This window comes from Papio anubis, chromosome 9, assembly GCF_008728515.1.
Source record: "Papio anubis isolate 15944 chromosome 9, Panubis1.0, whole genome shotgun sequence".
In the NCBI taxonomy this organism is placed as follows: domain Eukaryota; kingdom Metazoa; phylum Chordata; class Mammalia; order Primates; family Cercopithecidae; genus Papio; species Papio anubis.
In genome coordinates this window covers 50,831,690-50,851,442 of record NC_044984.1, presented here as the reverse complement: position 1 = coordinate 50,851,442, position 19,753 = coordinate 50,831,690, and the positions used below count along the sequence as shown (strand labels likewise).

Genomic DNA, 19,753 nt, shown 5'->3' with positions numbered 1-19,753 from the left:
GAGTTTGAGACCAGCCTGGCCAACATGGTGAAACCCCATCTCTACTAAAAATACAAAAATTAGCCGGGCATGGTGGTGGGCGCCTGTAATCCCAGCTACTCTGGAGGCCGAGGTAGGAGAATTACTTGGGCTCGGGAAGCGGAGGCTGCAGTGAGCCAAGATCGCACCATTGCACTCCAGCCTAGGTGACTGAGTGAGACTCTGTCTCAAAATAATAATAATAATTTATGTGAATGCACTTCGGAAACATAAAAGCAGCAGTCCCCAGCCTTTTTGTGAAAGACAGGTTTTCTACAGATGGTGGGCGAGGGGATGGTTTTGGGATGAAACTCTTCCACCTCAGATCATCAGGCATTAGATTCTCATAGGGAGTGGGCAACCTAGATCCTTCGCATGTGCAGTTCACAATAGGGTTCGTGCTTCTATGAGAATCAAATGCTGCTGATGATCTGACAGGAGATGGAGCTCAGGCCTCAGTGCTTGCTTGTTTCCTGCTCACCTCCTTTTGTACGACCCGGTTCCTAATAGGCCACAGTCTGGTACTGGTCCATCTGGGGATTTGGGGACCTCTGCATTAAAGCATCATCCTGTACACGTAATGTATTATGGATCTATGCATTTGTGTGTGTGTGTGTGTGTGTGTTTTGAGTTGGAGTCTTGCTGTGTTGCCTAGGCTGGAGTGCAATGGCACGATCTCAGCTCACTGCAACCTTCGCCTCCCGAGTTCAAGCAGTTCTCCCTGCCTCAGCTTTCTGAGTAGCTGGGATTACAGGCACCCACCACCACGCCTGGCTAATTTTTATATTTTTAGTAGAGATGGGGTTTTGCCGTGTTGGCCAGGCTCATCTCGAACTCCTGACCTCAGGTGATCCACCCTCCTCGGCCTCCCAAAATGCTGGGATTCCAGGCGTGAGCCATCGCACCCAGCCGGACCTGTGCGTTTTGTAGTCACAGATTTGGAATCGTTATTACTGGTAGTTATGTGCACTGAATAAAAGAATCGTAAATCTCCAACAACTCCTCTTCTCTGCTTTTCCTCTTGTCCTTTTCTTTCCTCCTCCCAACTATGTTCAAATCTACTGGACCCTGTGTGTGTGCTTCCTTAGCTGGTGAGCTCCCTCCTTAGAAAGTAGTCTTACTTGCCTAGCACTGAAAACTTAGTGTTTAATGGAGTTGTCTCATCCTCTCCAACCAACTGCCAGATCCATCTGTCCAGTCTCCTTGCCAAGTGGAGGTAGTTCTCCTGACTCTCCTTTCTCTTCCTTGTTTCTATTACTAGAGTACTCCTGATTGTGACATCACATTCATCCCCTGGGTGATGGAGCTTGTCACTGGGAAGGAAGACTCAGTCGGAGAATAGCCAACAAGATGGGTTACTGGGAGAATCTCTTCAGTGGCACTGAGTGGAGGCATCAGGGGGTTGGAGCCTTGTGAACAGGGAACCTGCCCCCCAACACTTGAAAGGTAAAGAGCTTTGATTCAGAATCCCATTCCAGGCCTTAACCCTCTTCTCTGTCACTTGGGATTCCTTCTGCCCTTGAAAGCCCAGTTCTTAAAACTTCTTTCTGCAGAAAGCTTTCTGTGATTAATCTGTACCATTTGTTCTTTTCTGTATATTTTACAACTTACATTAATTATTAGCTTTTACTTGTTAAGTATTTGCTTAATACGTTTGTGTGTTTTTTTCCTATGTACTCATTGGGCTCAAGCCTATACCTTAGTTTGAGGACAAGGATTATGTGTTTCTTCTTCTTTTTTTTTTTTTTTTTTGAGACAGAGTCTTGCTCTGTCACCCAGGCTGGAGTGCAGTGGCACAGTCTCAGCTCACTGCAACCTTCACCTCCTGGGTTCAAGCAGTTCTCCTGCCTCACTCTCCCAAATAGCTGGGATTATGGCTAATTTTTGTGTTTTTAGTAGAGATGGGGTTTCACCACGTTGGTCAGGCTGGTCTCGAACTCCTGACTTCAGGTGATCCGACTACCTTGGCCTCCCAAAGTGCTGAGATTATGGATATAAGCCACTGCGCCCAGCCACGTATTTCTTCTTTATGTCTCTATTGATAAGGAGATTATGTATTTAGGATGATGAAGTTTGGGGTAACCACACAAATAGTGCTTGGAGCTGCTGACCAACTGGGAGGTCATTGCTGGCCTTTAATGCCTGGCAGGCCTCTTTTTAGACATTAGATGAGTTCTTGAAGAATTATATGCCTTCTGGATTATTTTGTAAATTGAATAAATTAAAACTAAAGAGACCTAACTTTAAAATCCCCATGTGGTTAATTCAGTATGATCCACGGCATTCTGGAATTAGACAGAACTCATCTCACAAGTAAGGAAACTGAGTTCCGAAGAGGGGAAGTGATTTCAGTCTAAGGGTTCTGTTGCTTAAGTGAAAAAGATCTCTTCCATTCACGTAAAAAGTTAAGAGCTGCTTGGAGAGAGCAAGGTCAGTTTAGTGTTAGAGCCAGGATACCTTTTATAACATAATTACCCATTAATTTATCTTTTTTTTTTTTTTTTTTTTTTTTTTTGAGACAGAGTCTCGCTCTGCCGCCCTGGCTGGAGTGCAGTGGCGCATGGTCTCTGCTCACTGCAAGCTCCGCCTCCTGGGTTCACATCATTCTCCTGCCTCAGCCTCCCAAGTAGCTGGGACTACAGGCGCCCGCCACCACGCCCAGCTAATTTTTTGTGTTTTTTTTTAAGTAGAGACAGGGTTTCACCATGTTAGCCAGGATGGTCTTGATCTCCTGACCTCATGATCCACCCGCCTCGGCCTCCCAAAGTACGGGGATTCCAGGCGTGAGCCACCGTGCCCGGCCCCATTAATTTATCTTTTTTTTCCTTTTTTTTTTTTTGAGATGGAGTCTTGCTCTGTCGCCAGGCTGGAGTGCAGTAGTGCAATCTCAGCTCACTGCAGTTTCTACCTCCTGGGTTCAAGTGATTCTCCTGCCTCAGCCTCCCAAGTAGCTGGGACTACAGGCACGTGCCATCACACCCAGCTAATTTCTTGTGTTTTTATTAGAGACAGGGTTTCACCATGTTGGCCAGGATGGTCTCAATCTCTTGATCTCATGATCCACCTGCCTCGGCCTCCCAAAGTGCTGGGATTACAGGCGTGAGCCACCAGTCTGGCCTATTTTTGTTTTATATGCTCAATCTTAGAATCTTAGAATCATAGAACTTATAGAGCACCTTAGAACTTATGTAGCCCAGGATGCTTCATTTCATGTAGGGAACTGAGGCCCAGAGAGGCCAAATAAGTTGTCCAAGGTCATACATTTGGTTAGTGATAAAGCTAGAACTAGGACTCGGCTTTCTGGATTCCTAACAGTTTTTTTTTTTTTCCAGAACTATTCACTGGGACACAGGGAGATATGATGAAATGTTTTAGAGACACCTGTGAGATCCTTTGCCAGCTAATTTTTTGACCACATTGAAGTTTCTAGGAGTCATCTGTTTCCTTAGATCAGGGCAGGTTATAGGGCCCTTTCTCTATGTGTTTAATTGTAGTGATCAGAGCTGGAGAATCCTCAGACCTCTGCACCTTTGTTGTATTCAGGGCATAGAGGAGAGAGAATGGTAGATGGGAGACTGCATACTTATACCTGACTTTTGCCCTTATGTTTTTGCCACAAAATTGATGGCAGCATGCCCAGCTACCCAAAATGTAAATCATGGGTTAGAGTGACTTCTCTAATGGTTCTCTAAGCATGTGTGCATGAATGAATGTGCATGGTTTCATCTATGCTTATGGGTTCAAGAAATCCTGAATAAGTGTGGATAAATGTCCTTTAGGAAAAATGTGAATCCCTAGCTTTCTCTAGTGGGAGACCAGAGAAAACAACCACAACAGTAAGTTAAAAGGGCGTAGAAAGGGGTCTGATAAGGCTCTTGCATTCCTTCATAAAAATTATTCTATTATAATGCTGACCGGGAATAAAGAGATATCCCAGTATAACACTGAGGAGGTAAAGTAGCATAGTTACCTGTTTTGGATTTGGCCTATGGAATAGGAGACTGGAAGTGCAGTTTTCATTTTGGGTTTAGTATGGTCAGATAAGGGAGGTTGGCAGAACTCTTGTAAGGCCTCAAGGGACACTTCAGTGGTACTTCAATTCAGCTCCCCAGGTTTGAGTAAAACCTCCTAAGGCCTTTTCCTATCCTACACCCAAGGACAATATCCAGGAAACCGCTTCCAGTGGCTGTGGTCACTGGCTATGACTCTTGAGGTCCCTGTGATTTCAGGTTTACTAAGGGCTACTGCCCCAGGGCAGTGAGCAGCTGAATTATTTTGAGGCATCCCCCCTGGAATGATAACCTTTCCCTATGACAACCCACTGCAGTGTCAAGAATCCCAGAGATTAGAAGGAATAGTCAAGTAAACCTAACCTGATAGATTGAGATTGTCTGCCTGGGGGCAGTGCAAGGCAGCCTAGTCTAGAGCTGACTTCCAAGGTTGCGTATAACCATGTCAACATTGGTTTCCCATAGATGACAAATAGGAAATACCCTAACCAGATTAGAAATCTAAATTTCCCCTTAATTCTTAAGGCCACATCCCTGAAAGGGTACAGTTATAAAAAGGTGAATAAAGCAGAACCTCCAGAAAGACAAAGAGGGGTTTAGATTTAGGAATAACATTGTTTAGCATTTCTGCAGGTTTGAAAATAGTGACTTTATGATGGGAACCTTACAGCTCCTAATTTGGCTGGTGGGTTCCCATACTCTGTGGCCATCTCTGCACCAACTCAGGCAAGTTCTTTTCTGTTTATTTTGGGGGACATGGGATCTCCTGAAATCCCATTAAGAAAAATTTTCAGAATTTGTGTTCCTCCTCAAGACAATATTATTAGCATTGCTTTAAAATGAAAAGACGGCTGGACACAGTAGCTCACGTCTATAATCCCAGTACTTTTGGGAGGCTGAGGTGGGAGGATCGCTTGAGCCCAGTAATTCAAGACCAGCCTGGGCAACATGGTGAGACCCATCTCTATTAAAAATATATATATATACACCAGCTGGTATGGTGGCACACACCTGTAGTCCCTGCTACTCAAGAGGCTGAGTTGGGAGGGTCGTTTGAGCCTGGGAGATTGAGGCAGCAGTGAGCCATGATTGTGCCACTGCACTCCAGCCTGGATGACAGAATGAGATCCTGTCTTTTAAAAAAAAAAAAAAGAAAAGAAAAAATATTCAATGAAACATAGTACAAGCTCTAGGCCTATTTTCTTTCTTTCTTTCTTTCTTTCTTTTTTCTGGAGACAGTCTCTCTCTGTCATCCAGGCTGGAGTACAGTGGCTTGACTTGGCTCACTGCAGCCTCTACCTCCCAGGTTCCCGCCATTCTCCTGCCTCAGCCTCCCAAGTAGCTGGGACTACAGGCACCCGCCACCACGCCTGGCTAATTTTTTGTATTTTTAGTAGAGACGGGGTTTCACCGTGTTAACCAGGATGGTCTTGATCTCCTGACCTCGTGATCCACCCGCCTCGGCCTCCCAAAGTGCTGGGATTACAGGCGTGAGCCACCGTGCCCGGCCTCTAGGCCTATTTTCTACATTACCTCATAGCAACAAGGAGAAGAGTTTAATTTTTTTGTTTTGTTTTTGAGACAGAGTCTCACTCTGTCACCCAGGCTGGAGTGTAATGGCCTGATCTCGACTCACTGCATCCTCCGCCTCCTGGGTTCAAGCAGTTCTCCTGCCTTAGCCTCCTGAGTAGCGGGGATTACAGGTGCCCACCACTATGCCTGGCTAATTTTTGTATTTGTAGTAGAGATGGGGTTTCACCATGTTGGCCAGGCTGGTCTTGAATGCCTCACCTCAAATGATCTGCCCACCTCGGCCTCCCAAAGTGCTAGGATTACAGGCATGAACCACCGGGCCTGGCCTAGATTAATGTTATTTTAATTGTTGCTCCTTACACCAAGGATAACTGTTTTATTTCCAGAGACAGGGTCTCACTCTGTCACCCAGCCAGCACCAGCATGGCTCACTGATGCCTCAACCTCCTGCGTTCAAGCAATCCTCCCACCCAGGAGTTCCAGACTAGCCTGTGCAACACAGTGAAACCTTGTCTCTACTAAATATAATAAATTAGCTGGGTGTGGTTGGCAGCACCTGTGGTCCTAGCGACTCAGGAGACTGAGTCAGGAGAATTGCTTGAGCCTCCAAGGTCAAGACTACAGTGAGCTGTGATGGTACCACTGCATTCCAGCCTGGGTGATAGAGCGAGATCCTGTCTCAAAAAAAAAAAAAAAAAAAATTAAATCTTGTGGAAATATGTGACCTAGATTGAAAGTGTAATCTCCGCATCTAGATTTTTTTTTTCTTTTCTTTTTTTTTTTTTTTTGAGATGGAATTTTGCTCTTGTTGCCCAGACTGGAGTGCAGTGGTGCTATCTCGGCTCACTGCAACCTCTACCTCCCGGGTTCAAGCGATTCTCCTGCCTTAGCCTCCCAAGTAGTTGAGATCACAGACATGCGCCACCACGCCCAGCTAACTTTTTATATTTAGTAGAGATGGGGTTTCACCATGTTGGTCAGACCAGTCTCGAACTCCTGACCTCAGGTGATCCACCCGCCTTGGCCTCCCAAAGTGCTAGGATTACAGGCATGCACCACCTCATCCAGCCTACATCTGGATTTTTTTTTTGAGGTGGAGTCTTGCTCTGTTGCCCAGGCTGGAGTGCAGTGGCACAATCTCAGCTCACTGCAAGCCCCGCCTCCCAGGTTCACGCCATTCTTCTACCTCAGCCTCTTGAGTAGCTGGGACTACAGGCACCCGCCACTACGCCTGGCTAATTTTTTGTATTTTATTTAGTAGAGACGGGGTTTCACTGTGTTAGCCATTGTGGTCTTGATCTCCTGACCTCGTGATCCGCCCACCTCAGCCTCCCAGAGTGCTGGGATTACAGACGTGAGACACCACGCCTGGCCTTTTTTTTTTTTTTTTTTTTTTTTGAGACGGAGTTTCATTCTTGTGGCCCAGGCTGGAGTGCAGTGGCACGATCTCGGCTTACCACAACCTCTGCCTCCCGGGTTCAAGCAATTCTCCTGCCTCAGCCTCCCGAGTGGCTGAGATTACAGGCATGTGCCACCACGCCAGGCTAATTTTAGTATTTTTAGTAGAGATGGGATTTCATCATGTTGGTCAGGCTGGCCTTGAACGCCCAACCTCAGGTGATCTGTCCCCTTTGGCCTCCCAAAGTGCTGGGATTACAGGCATGAGCCACCGCGTCTGGTCCTATATTTTTTTCTCTTTTTTTTTCTTTTTTGAGATGGAGTCTCGCTCTGTTGCCCAGGCTGGAGTGCAGTGGTGCAATCTCGGCTCACTGCAACCTCCACCCCCCGAGTTCAAGCAGTTCTCCTGCCTCAGCCTCCTAAGTAGCTGGGACTACAGGTGCGTGCCACCATGCCCAGCTAATTTTTTTTTTTTTTTTTAAGTAGAGATGGGGTTTCACGATGTTGGCCAGGCTGGTCTTGAACTCTTGACTTTGTGATCCGCCCGCCTCAGCCTCTCAAAGTGCTAGTATTACAGGCGTGAGCCACCACAGCAGGCCCTAAGGGTTTTTTTTGTTTTTTTTGAGACGAAGTCTCAGTCTTGTCCCCCATAGGTTGGAATACAATGGCAGGATCTCGGCTCACTGCAACCCCCGCCTCCCTGGTTCAAGCAATTCTCCTGCCTCAGCCTCCCGAGTAGCTGGGATTACAGGTGCCTGCCACCACGCCCGGGTAATTTTTGTATTTTTAGTAGAGATGGGGTTTCACTGTGTTGGCCAGGCTGGTCTTGGACTCCTGACTTCAGGTGACCCGCCCGCCTTGGCCTCCCAATGTGCTGGGATTATAGGTGTAAGCCACCACACCCAGCCCCGGCCCTAGATTTTTAAAATGTGTACGCTACATTTATTTTCTTTTGTTAAGTTTTTTTGTTTGTTTTGTTTTTGTTTTGTTTATTTTTGAGACAGAGTCTCCCTCTGTTACCCAGGCTAGAGTGCAGTGGCATGATCGTGGCTCACTGCAACCTCTGCCTCCTAAGTGCAAGTGATTCTCCTGCCTCAGCCTCCCAAGTAGCTGGGATTGCAGGTGCATGCCACCACACCCAGCTAATTTTTTTGTATTTTTAGTACAGATGGTGTTTCACCATGTTGGCCAGGCTGATCTCGAACTCCTGACCTCAGGTGATCCACCTGCCTCAGCCTCCCAAAATGCTGGTATTACAAGCTTGAGTCCCTGCGCCCAGCCAAGTTATTTTTATTAAAATGGGTCTATACTATACATATTCTTTCTGCCACTTGTGTATTTCAGTTTGAGAGGCAATTTAGCCAAGTGGTTAAAAGCTTGGGCTTTGCAGCCAGTCTGTCTGGGTTTGAATCTGGCTCTACCACTTATTAGCTGTATGATTCTGGAAAAGCTTTTTAACCTTTGCACCTCTATTACTCATCTGTAAAATGTGAATAATTATAGTCCCAACCTTCTAGAGCTGTTGTAAGGATTAGATGAGTTAATTGGCAAAAAATGTTTAAAATACTGTCTGCCGTATAGTAATGCTCAATTAATGCTGGCTTCATTATTATTTAATTATATATGTAGAATCAAGGCTGCAGTGAGCTGTGATTGTATCATTGTACTCCAGCCTGGGCAACAGAATAAGACCCTGTCTCTTAAAAAAATAGCATGATAGCATAGATGATATCTATAAATATAAATAAATTATTTTTATTTCTATATAATAAATATATTAAAACAATTTATTTAGAGACAGGATCTCACTTTGTCACCCAGGGTGGAGTAGAGTGGTGCAATCGGCTCACTGTAGCCTCAAGCTTCTGTTCTCAAGTGATCTTCCTGCCTTGGCCCCCCAAAGTGCTGGGATTATAGGTGTGAGCCACTGTACCCAGCACAAATAGTTTAAATAAATAATATGAAATAAATATATCTAGGTCATGTTAATTTGACATGATGTTGCATTTTATGGATGTAAGGAATTCTGCTGGATAGATTTTTTACTATGACAATGCTTAAGCAGTTTATTATAATTCTTTTTGCACCCTTGTTTATTTTATTTATTTATTTATTTATTTTTTGAGACGGAGTCTCACTCTGTCCCCCGGGCTGGAGTGCAGTGGCCTGATCTCGGCTCACTGCAAGCTCCGCCTCCCGGGTTCGCGCCATTCTCTTGCCTCCGCCTCCCGAGTAGCTGGGACTATAGGCGCCCGCCACCACTCCTGGCTAATTTTTTGTATTTTTTTAATAGAGACGGGGTTTCACTGTGTTTGCCAGGATGGTCTCGATCTCCTGACCTCATGATCCGCCCGCCTTGGCCTCCCAAAGTGCTGGGATTACAGGCGTGAGCCACCGCGCCCGGCTTTTTTTTTTTTTTTTGAGACGGAGTCTCCCTCTGTCGCCCAGGCTGGAGTGCAGTGGCGTGATCTCTGCTCGCTACAAGCTCTGCCTCCCGCATTCACACCATTCTCCTGCCTCAGCCTTCCGAGTAGCTGGGACTATAGGCGCCCGCCACTATGCCCAGCTAATTTTTTGTATTTTTAGTAGAGACAGGGTTTCACTGTGTTAGCCAGGATGGTCTTGATCTCCTGACTTCGTGATCCACCCCCCTCAGCCTCCCAAAGTGCTGGAATTACAGGCGTGAGCCACCACGCCTGGCCCGCACCCTCGTTTATTTCCTTAGGATAAGTTTCTGGAAGTAAGATTACTAGGTAGAAAGGTATATGCTTTTTGAGGACAGTTTGTGGTTTTTGTTATGAGTTAATTTGATCAACATTTTCTGGCAAGAGTACATTTTTTTCCCAGACATGTTATATGTGTGTCAGTACATGACATGTTATATTTGTATGTGTTATATGACATATGACATGTATAGTGTATAAAACATAAAGTAGATATTCTTTTTTTTTTTTTTTTTGGAGACGAAGTCTCGCTCTGTCACCCAGGCTGGAGTGCAATGACACGATCTTGGCTCACTGCAACCTCTGCCTTTTGGGTTCAAGCAATTCTCCTGCCTCAGCCTCTCGAGTAGCTGGGATTACAGGTGCCCACCACCATGTCCGGCTAATTTTTGTATTTTTAGTACAGATGGGGTTTCACCATCTTGGTCAGACTGGTCTTGAACTCCTGACCTCAGGTGATCCACCTGCCTTGGCCTCCCAAAGTGCTGGGATTATAGGCGTGAGCTACCACACCTGGCCTGAGTGGATATTCTTATTTTTTGTTTTAACCTTAAGTCTGTCTTTCACAGTTTAGTGTAATTATAGATTTATTTACTAATTTGAATAGTGAATACACACACACACACAGAGAAAACCTTTTTCAAAGGTATAAAGGGATAATTAGAGAAATTAAAAATTCCCTCCTATCCTTGTTTCTTTGTACCTCCCATCCTTGTTTCTTTGTACCTCCTCTTTAGCAGCAAACACTGTTGGCAGTTTTCTGTTTATCCTTCTGGAGAGTTCCATGCACATGTAAGCATACACACCTACATGTTGTTTTTCGTATTTGTGGTAGTGTACTTTACATATACTATTCTGTATCTTAGCTTTTTTCTCTTAACAGTATATCTTGGAATTTTTCCATACCTGGTGCATTTTAAGGGCAGCAAGGATTTTTTTTCTCTGATTAATTTTATAGTTATTACAGATAAATTACAATTTATTTCATTGAGGTAAATATTATAAAGTCAGCAGTTTAATGGATAAATTGTGGATATTTGGGGATATTTTTGCTCTCAGGTAGTAGCTATCTCAGCCAACTCCTCCTCTTGACCTTTTATCTTGCCCCTTTCCCTTCTTCCCAGCCCTTTGCATTTGTTTGGACTATGAAAGTAGCAGTAGCTGTCATCTACAATAGCGCTAAGCAGTCTGAGGTTGCATTAATTTAAGTAGCGAAGAAAAGTTGTGTCCATATTGATCAGTCCACATGTAGAACTGTAGGCACCCTGTTTTATCTTTTTTTTTTTTTGAAACAGAGTCTCCCTCTGTCGAGACTGAGATCCGGCCAGGCTGGAGTGCAGTGGCTGGATCTCAGCTCACTGAAACTTCCGCCTCCCAGGCTCAAGCAATTCTCCTGCCTCAATCTCCTGAGTAGCTGGGATTACAGGCATGTGCCACCACGCCCGGCTAATTTTGGTATTTTTAGTAAAGATGGGATTTCATCATGTTGGCCAGGCTGGTCTCAAACTCCTGACCTCAGGTAATCCGCCCGCCTCAGCCTCCCGAAGTTCTGGGAGTACAGGCATGAACCACTGCGCCTGGCCTTTTTTTTTTTTGAGACAGAATTTCACTCTTGTTGCCCAGGCTGGAGTGCAATGGCATGATCTCGGCTCACTGCAACCTTCGCCTCCCGGGTTCAATCAGTTCTCCTGTCTCAGCCTCCCGAATAGCTGGGATTATAGGCATGTGCCACCACACCCGGCTAATTTTGTAATTTTAGTAGAGACAGGGTTTCTCCATGTTGGCCAGGCTGGTTTTGAACTCCCGACCTCAGGTAATCTGCCTACCTCAGCCTCCCAAAGTGTTGGGATTATAGGCGTGAGCCACTGCACCCAGCTGTTGTTGTTTTTTGAGTCAGAGTCTCACTCTGTCCCCCAGGCTGGAGTGCAGTGGTGCAATCTTGGCTCACTGCAACTTCCGCCTTCTGAGTTCAAGTGATTCTCCTGTCTCAGCCTCCCAAGTAGCTGGGATTTCAGGCACGTGGCACCACTCCTGGCTAATTTTTGTATTTTTAATAGAGACAGGGTTTCACAATGTTGGCCAGGCTGGTCTTGAACTCCTGACCTCAGGTGATCCGCCAGCCTCAGCCTCTCAAAGTGCTGGAATTAGAGGCATGAACCACCGCTCCCGGCCCGATTTTTACAAGTTTATCAGTATGATTTTTTGAAAACCTGTCTCTGGACCTCTGACCTCTGTTTACCATTTTCCCTTCCTTCCTGCTTTAGAATTATCTCGTTTTTGTTTAAGGTAATTCTGTATCTCCCTACTGCTACCTCAGTGACCAGATTCTCTCCTGTCTTTATCTTTCCCTCTTCCCCTGTACTTTCCTCTCGGTACATAAAGACACTTAAGCCTTTCTCACCATAAGGAAGAACACCCCCACACAACCCACTTCCTCAGTTTCCTTTCCCCCTCTAGCTAGTTCAATTTCCCTTCCTTTGAAATTAGGCTTTTGAGTGCTGACTTCAGCATCACATATACTAAAATTGGAATGATAAAGAGATTAGTAGGGCCCCTGTGCAAGGATGACATGAAAATCTGTGAAGTGTTCCATATTTTTCCTGCGGCCACACAAGGTCCCAGCACAAGCCAACACTTTACCACCACGAGGGCCAGCAGCTTCTTCTAGGTACAGGACCCTTACCCTGAGTCTGCCCAAATAAACTCCTTGAGAATGCTCACCCACCAAAAAATCAAGCTTTTGACAGAGTGTGTCTTTGGTCCCTGTCTCTCCAACTCACCTCTTGTTCACTTTGTGTCACTGAAGTCTGGCTTCACTTTCAGTGCTACACTAAAACTACCCTCCACAACTCCCAGCTCCATGGAACTGCTTTACTGTGGTATCCACCGTCCCACATCCCAGCAATTCTTTGTTTTCTTTATCTGATTTGTCTGTCTGTAACTTTCGACAGTTGTCTTCCCTCCTGTAAGTTCTCCAACCCCTTGACAACTTTTTTTTTTTGAGACGGAGTCTTACTCTGTCGCGCAGGCTGAAGTGCAGTGGTACCATCTCCACTCACTGCAAGCTCCGCCTCCTGGGTTCCCGCTATTCTCCTGCCTCAGCCTCCCAAGTAGCTGGGACTATAAGCACCTGCCACCATGCCCGGCTAATTTTTTGTATTTTTAGTAGAGACCAGTTTCACCATGTTAGCCAGGATGGTCTCTATCTCCTGACCTCGTGCTCTACCTGCCTCGGCTTCCCAGAGTGCTGGGATTACAGGCACGAGCCACTGCGCCCGGCCAGTTGTTTAGTTACCTCTTCTTTGGGTTTGACCTTTGGGAACCCAAAGAAGGAGCATGGCACTATCGCTGCTGTTTGAGTCCTTGCTCTTTTGGACCTCACTCTTTTTTTTTTTCTTTCTTTTTTTCTTTTGAGACGGAGTCTTACTCTGTCACCGGGCTAGAATGCAGTGGCGTAATCTCAGCTCATTGCAACCTCCGCCTCCTGGGTTCAAGTGATTCTCCTGCCTCAGCCTCCTGAGTAGCTGGGACTACAGGTACGCACCACCACACCCGGCTAATTTTTATGTTTTTAGTAGAGATGGGGTTTCACCATGTTGGCCAGGATGGTCTTGATCTCTTGACATCGTGATCCATCTGCCTTGGCCTCCCAAAGTGCTAGGATTAAAGGCATGAGCCACCATGCCCGGCCCTTTCTTCTTCTTTATCCCCATCACCACCACCACCTGAGTTCAGACTCACTGTCACTCTCTGACTTAGATGTTCTTCCATTTCTCCCCTGTTAACATACTGATTCTAAAATGGAACTGTTATCACATTCTTTTTTAAGTCCTTCAGTGGCTCTCTCATACCCTTCAAAATAAAGTCCAAACTCCTCAGAGATTTTTCACAGCATGGCCCTTGCTTACCTCTCCAGCCTTGTCTCTTGACAAGCCCTCCCTCCCACCTCTCAGGTCAGCTTTTTCTTGAATCACTTGAAATTCTCTGAACCTATCATATGCCCTCTTCTGGGCATTTGGATGTGCTATTTTATGTGCCCTTTTATATGTGAGGTCGAACTGCTAACCTCAGGTAATCCGCCTACCTCAGCCTCCCAAAGTGCTGGGATTACACTAATGCCCTGCTCCCCCAACACTGAGCTAACTCTTGCCCTACAGGACACATTTCTGGTGACACCCAGTCCTGGAAAACTTATCAAAACCACCCTCTGCTTTCAGCCTGGGTTAGGTATTCATGTCTCTTGTCCTCATAAGGTCCTGTGTCTCCTCTGAGTATTTATCACTTTATATTTTAAATGTGTGCTTACATAATGTCTTCCCCATTAGAATTACATTTCTTTTCTTTTTTTTAAAGACAGAGTCTCACTGTGTCACCTAGGCTAGAGACCTATGACGTAATCTCGGCTCACTGCAACCTCCGCCTCCCGGGTTCAAGTGACTCTTGTGCCTCAACCTTCCAAGTAGCTGGGATTACAGATGTGCATCACCACGCCCAGCTAATTTTTGTATTTTTAGTAGAGATGGGTTTTCATCATGTTGGCCAGGCTGGTCTTGAACTCCTGACCTCAGGTTATGTACCTGCCTCGGACTCCCAAAGTGCTGGGATTACAGGCGTGAGCCACTGTGCCTTAGAATTAAATTTCTTGAGTCAGCTTCCACCGAGCCAAATGACTGCTGCATAGTAGACTTCCAATAAATATTTGTTGGATAAATGAATGGATCTTGACAATGAGTTTATGTTTGTCACATATTTGTAGGCTTTTTCTGAACTGGTCTCTGTTTGCTGTTGTCCTTTCAGGACCTGGGTTTCAGTGATGAGACATGGGGTATGATGTAACCCGTTTCCAGGGGGATGTTGACGAAGATCTTATCTGCCCTATTTGCAGTGGAGTCTTGGAGGAGCCAGTACAGGTGAGTTGGTCTGATGGCAGGTTTGGTAGGGCAACAGGTAGCAGTGGAAATAGTAGAAAATATTCATGGGCAGTGGGACCCATGGGGAAGTCACTGTGTTTTTCTCTCTACCCCTACCCAATGGAGGTTTAGGTCAAAGGAGTAATGGTGACTACAAGAATAAGGCTTTCCAGAATCAATCTAGAGGTGGATGCCACAGAGATCCAGTGGTTCAGATTTTTTTCTAAGGTCACTCTGAAAGATTTCTCCTGTAAAATGGTCAGCTGCTTGTTTCTGTCTTGTGATAGTAGCTGGGTAGCTTCCTTTCCTCTACAGGAACTCTTACTAGGTTCCATCTTCCTGTCCATGATTGAACTTCTGGACTCTCCTAATAAGTTCTCTCTGCATTTTTATGACGTTGTGCTTCAGGTAATCAGCCAGTCTCCCTGCAGGCCTTTTCTACCTGCCTACTATCTAACAAATAGGAAGGCCAGCCGCAGTGGCTCACGCTTGTAATCCCAGCACTTTGGGCCAAGGTCGGTGGATCACGAGGTCAAGAGCCAGCCTGGCCAACATGGTGAAACCCCGTCTCTACTAAAAATACAAAAATTAGCCGGGCATGGTGGTACGTGCCTGTAGTCCCAGCTACTCAGGAGGCTGAGGCAGGAGAATCACTTGAACCCAGGAGTAGGAGGTTGCAGTGAGCTGAGATTGCACCACTGCACTCCAGCCTGGGCGAGAGTGAGTGAGACTCCATCTCAAAAAAAAAAAAAAGAAAAGAAAACAGCAAATAGGAAGTGGGGAACTGTATGTACTGACCTATTTTTTTCCTGGGATCTACTGAAAAGACCAGGTTTTGATGCAGCCATGCACTCTGCATTTTGATGTGAAAGCTGCCACCTTCAATAGGTCATTTCTCTGCCAGCCTTGCCAGACCAGAGTCAGTTGTATCATCCTGGGGCAAGTACGAGGAGAAGCTCACGATTACCAGGCAAGTACAATGAGTGAGGTGAATCCTTAAGAGTTGTATTCTTGGGACAGCATCCTCGAGGATCCTTATTGCCCTCATTCTGTAAATACCAATTAATCCTTTCTCACTCCTGGCTATCTAGAGATTATCACATTTTCCAAACCAGGACACTAGGCAATGAGGTTTCATGGCCCTTCCCCCATTCACTGCTTACCTAACTCCCAGGGGCTCCCCTTGAGCCTTTGAGTTTATTTTTTCTCCCAGTACTCCAAAAGGAGTACTGATGCCTTGAACTGAATAAAATTCAGACTACATTCCAATGGCAACCAGCTCTGGACCTGTCTTCTTTCTAGGCCTTTGCAATCTGCTGCCATTAGAGGCATATTAGATGGGTGTGGAGCAAGTCATCAAGTAGTAGTGTCAGGAGGTCACAGGGTGTGTCAGGTTCCCTCCTCACCCTGGCAGGGCCTTGTCTGTTTTCTGGCACTATCATTTTAGGCAAGTCACTTATGGTAAGGTGAGTCGTAGTTGGTGACAGTCTAGTCAGAAGCCACCCATCTACCTCCAGGCTTTACCTTCTGAGAAGCAGAGCAGGCAACCCTCATGATGCCAGGTTCCCGGACACATTTCTAAGGTTAGAAGGCTCCTGCTAGGGATGCTGATTTCCCCACATCATAATTATTTATTGTTTGAATAGGTGAAAAATGAACATAATTCAGAAATCAAAGTAGTATAAAAAGGTATACGGTGAGAATTCTCACTTCTGTCCTTATTACTGTCTACCTAATTCCCCCACAGATAACTATTTTTATTAGTTTTTTTGGTATCCTTCCAGTGAGTATTAAGGCAGATACAAGCAAATATGAATAGATGTCTGCATATATATGTATTTGTATATGCATATGTATATATGAATATATCTGTGTTTTTTCACACCTCCTTTTCTTTGTTACACAAAAGGTAGTACATTCTGTATGCTTATGCAGGGGTGGCAGGTTTAGCTAGAATGGTTATGAAGAAGTTGACAGGCCGGGCATGGTGGCTTACGCTTGTAATCCTAGCACTTTGGGAGGCTGAGGCAGGTGGGTCACTTGAGGTCAGAAGCTCGAGACAAGCTGGCCAACATGGTGAAATCCTATCTCTACTAAAAATACAAAAAAAATTAGCTGGGTGGGGTGGGAGTAGCCTAAAATCCCGGCTACTTGGAAGGCTGAGGCAGGAGAATCGCTTGAACCCGGGAGGCAGAGGTTGCAGTGACCTAAGATCACTCCACTGCACTCCAGCCTGGGCGACAGGAGTGAGACTGTCAAAAAAAAAAAAAAATGTAATGGGAAACTAAAGTGTTTTGTTTTGTTTTGAGACAGAATCTCGCTCTGTCACCCAAGCTGGAGTGCAATGGCGCGATCTTGGCTCACTGCAACTTCCGCCTCCCAGGTTCAAGCAATTCTCGTGCCTCAGCTTCCCGAGTAACTGGGATTACAGGGGCGCGCCACCATGTGTGGCTAATTTTTGTAATTTTAGTAGAGATGGGGTTTCACCATGTTGGCCAGTCTGGTCTCAAACTCCTGACCTCAAGTGATCTGGCTGCCTCAGCTTCCCAAAGTGCTGGGATCACAGGCATGAGCCACTGTGCCCGGCCTTATTTAGCTTTCTTTTTGTTTTGTTTTGTTTTTTTGAGATGGAGTCTCGCACTTTAGCCCAGGCTGGAGTGCAGTGGCATGATCTTGGCTCACTGCAAGCTCCACCTCCCAGGTTCATGCCATTCTCCTGCCTCAGCCTCCCGAGTAGCTGCGACTACAGGCGCCTGCCACCACGCCTGGCTAATTTTTTGTATTTTTAGTAAAGATGGGGTTTCACTGTGTTAGCCAGGATGGTCTCAATTTCCTGACCTCGTGATCCGCCCGCCTCAGCCTTCCAAAGTGCTGGGATTACAGGCGTGAGCCGCCACGCCTGGCCTAGCTTTCTGACATTGAATTTTTGCCAGTAAATATGTCCTCCTGCTCTCTAAATCTATCATCTGAATTATCCTTCAAGACCATATCAAATTTGGTCCTCTTCATAAATACCTGCCGTGATTGAGCTAGCCTGAAAAGACTTCACCCTCCTCTGGACATTTTTGGCAATTATTGTGTGTGCAATCCAGATGGCAATTAATAATTGGCTGCCTTGTGTCATCTGTCCTATTGTCCTGGAATATCATTTATATCTCTTATTGTTATATAACATTTTACTTGTTTGTCTTGTTTCACAACTCATTTTTAATCTTGAGCACAGGGAACATAGATATATATTTTTTGAAACAGGTCCTGGCTCTGTCACCCAGGCTGGAGTGCAGTGGTGCAGTCTTGGTTCACTGCAACCTCCGCCTCCTGGGCTCAAGCCACCCTCCGTCCTCCCACCTCAGCCTTCTGACTAGCTGGGACTATAGGCACGTGCCACCATGCCCAGCTAATTTTTTTTTTTTTTTTTGAGATGGAGTCTTATTCTTTTGCCCAGGCTGGAGTGCAGTGGTGCAGTCTTGGCTCACTGCAATCTCCACCTCCTGGGTTCAAGTGATTTTTCTGCCTTAGCCTCCTGAGTATCTGTGGTTATAGGTGTGTGCCACCACCCCTGGCTAATTTTTTTGTATTTTTAGTAGAGACAGGGTTTCACCATGTTGGTCAGGCTGGTCTTAAACTCCTGACCTCGTGGTCCGCCTGCCTTGGCCTCCCAAAGTGCTGGGATTACAGGCATGAGCCACTGCGCCTGGCCTACACCGGCTAATTTTTGTAACTTTTGTAGAGATGGGGTTTTGTCATGTTGTCTGGGATGGTCTCAAACTCCTGAGGTCAAACAGTGTGCCTACCTTAGCCTCCCAAAGTGCTGGGATTATAGGCATGAGCCACCGTGCCCAGCAGGAAACATATCTTAAGCCTGTCCCCTACAATGCCTTGCCCATAGTAGATCTATACTTTGCTTGACCCAACGGACCTCTTGCGGTAGAAGCTGCTCAAAGGCATGATTGGCTTTGTAGAGTTATCATATCCAGGCTCTTAGGTCCTGCTAATTCCCTTATGCCCCTTTTGCCTTGTTCTCTCTTCTAGGCACCTCATTGTGAACATGCTTTCTGCAACGCCTGCATCACCCAGTGGTTCTCTCAGCAACAGACATGTCCAGTGGACCGTAGTGTTGTGACGGTCGCCCATCTGCGCCCGGTACCTCGGATCATGCGGAACATGCTGTCAAAGCTGCAGATTGCCTGTGACAACGCTGTGTTTGGCTGTAGTGCCGTTGTCCGGCTTGACAACCTCATGTCTCACCTCAGCGACTGTGAGCACAACCCGAAACGGCCTGTGACCTGTGAACAGGGCTGTGGGTGAGATCTGTTCCCTTCTTCTGCCCCACATGGATAAGGGCCATCTCATTTATGCCCCTATCGCTGGATGCCCTCCTCACTAGCTGAGGAGGTCTCTTAGGCATGTTGGCAAGGAGTATTCTTAGCCTCCTTGGCTCCCTGCTCTAAGATCTTACTTTCTTGCTGCTTTTCCAACTATAATAATTTTGCTCTTGCTTTAACAAAAGAAGGGGCACAGCAATTCAGTAAATTTGTATAATAACACTAAAGATTGATTGACTCTGTTCTTCCCTTTCAGTCCAATACTACTTTCTGTTTGTCAGTTTGACTGCTGTAATTGCCAGCCTTCTCATATTTCCTCTGACCCTATTTTTTCTTTCTGTGAGTTATGAAATATTTGACTAAATGTTGATAGCTGAGGGGTGTGTTAGCTCACACCTGTAATCCTAGCACTTTGGGAGGCCAAAGTGGGCAGGTCACTTCAGGCCAGGAGTTCAAGACTAACCTGGCCAACATGGCAAAACCTTGTCTCTATTAAAAATACAAAAACTGCCGGGCACGGTGGCTCACGCCTGTAATCCCAGCACTTTGGGAGGCCGAGGCGGGCGGATCACAAGGTCAGGAGATCGAGACCACGGTGAAACCCCGTCTCTACTAAAAATACAAAAAATTAGCCGGGCGCGGTGGCGAGCGCCTGTAGTCCCAGCTACTCAGGAGGCTGAGGCAGGAGAATGGCGTGAACCCGGGAGGCGGAGCTTGCAGTGAGCCGAGATCGCGCCACTGCACTCCAGCCTGGGCGACAGAGCGAGACTCTGTCTCAAAAAATAAATAAATAAATAAATAAATAAATAAATAGCATTCAAACTGGAAACGACTAA

At 46.0% G+C, this 19,753-nt stretch overlaps 1 protein-coding gene and 1 non-coding gene across 8 annotated transcripts in view; both read left to right on the top strand.

Annotated features, from left to right (window-relative positions):
* RNF41 (ring finger protein 41) overlaps positions 1–19,753 on the top strand; it is a 28,028-nt gene that overhangs the window by 3,775 nt on the left and 4,500 nt on the right. The window contains exons 2-5 of one of the 7 annotated variants that reach the window (XM_021922509.2): positions 1,280–1,464; positions 14,480–14,592; positions 15,497–15,562; positions 18,625–18,896. In XM_021922509.2, coding sequence (XP_021778201.1) covers positions 14,503–14,592; positions 15,497–15,562; positions 18,625–18,896 — 428 coding nt within the window. In that variant the 5' untranslated portion in view covers positions 1,280–1,464; positions 14,480–14,502. Of the gene's footprint in view, positions 1–1,279; positions 1,465–13,165; positions 13,219–14,479; positions 14,593–15,419; positions 15,563–18,624; positions 18,897–19,753 lie in introns of those variants that run through there. The other 6 variants (XM_003906586.4, XM_021922510.2, XM_003906585.3 and 3 more) reach the window with 6 other exon arrangements.
* LOC116268986 lies at positions 12,178–12,281 on the top strand. The gene has a single exon (XR_004176313.1). It is a non-coding gene; the product is annotated as a U6 spliceosomal RNA (small nuclear RNA).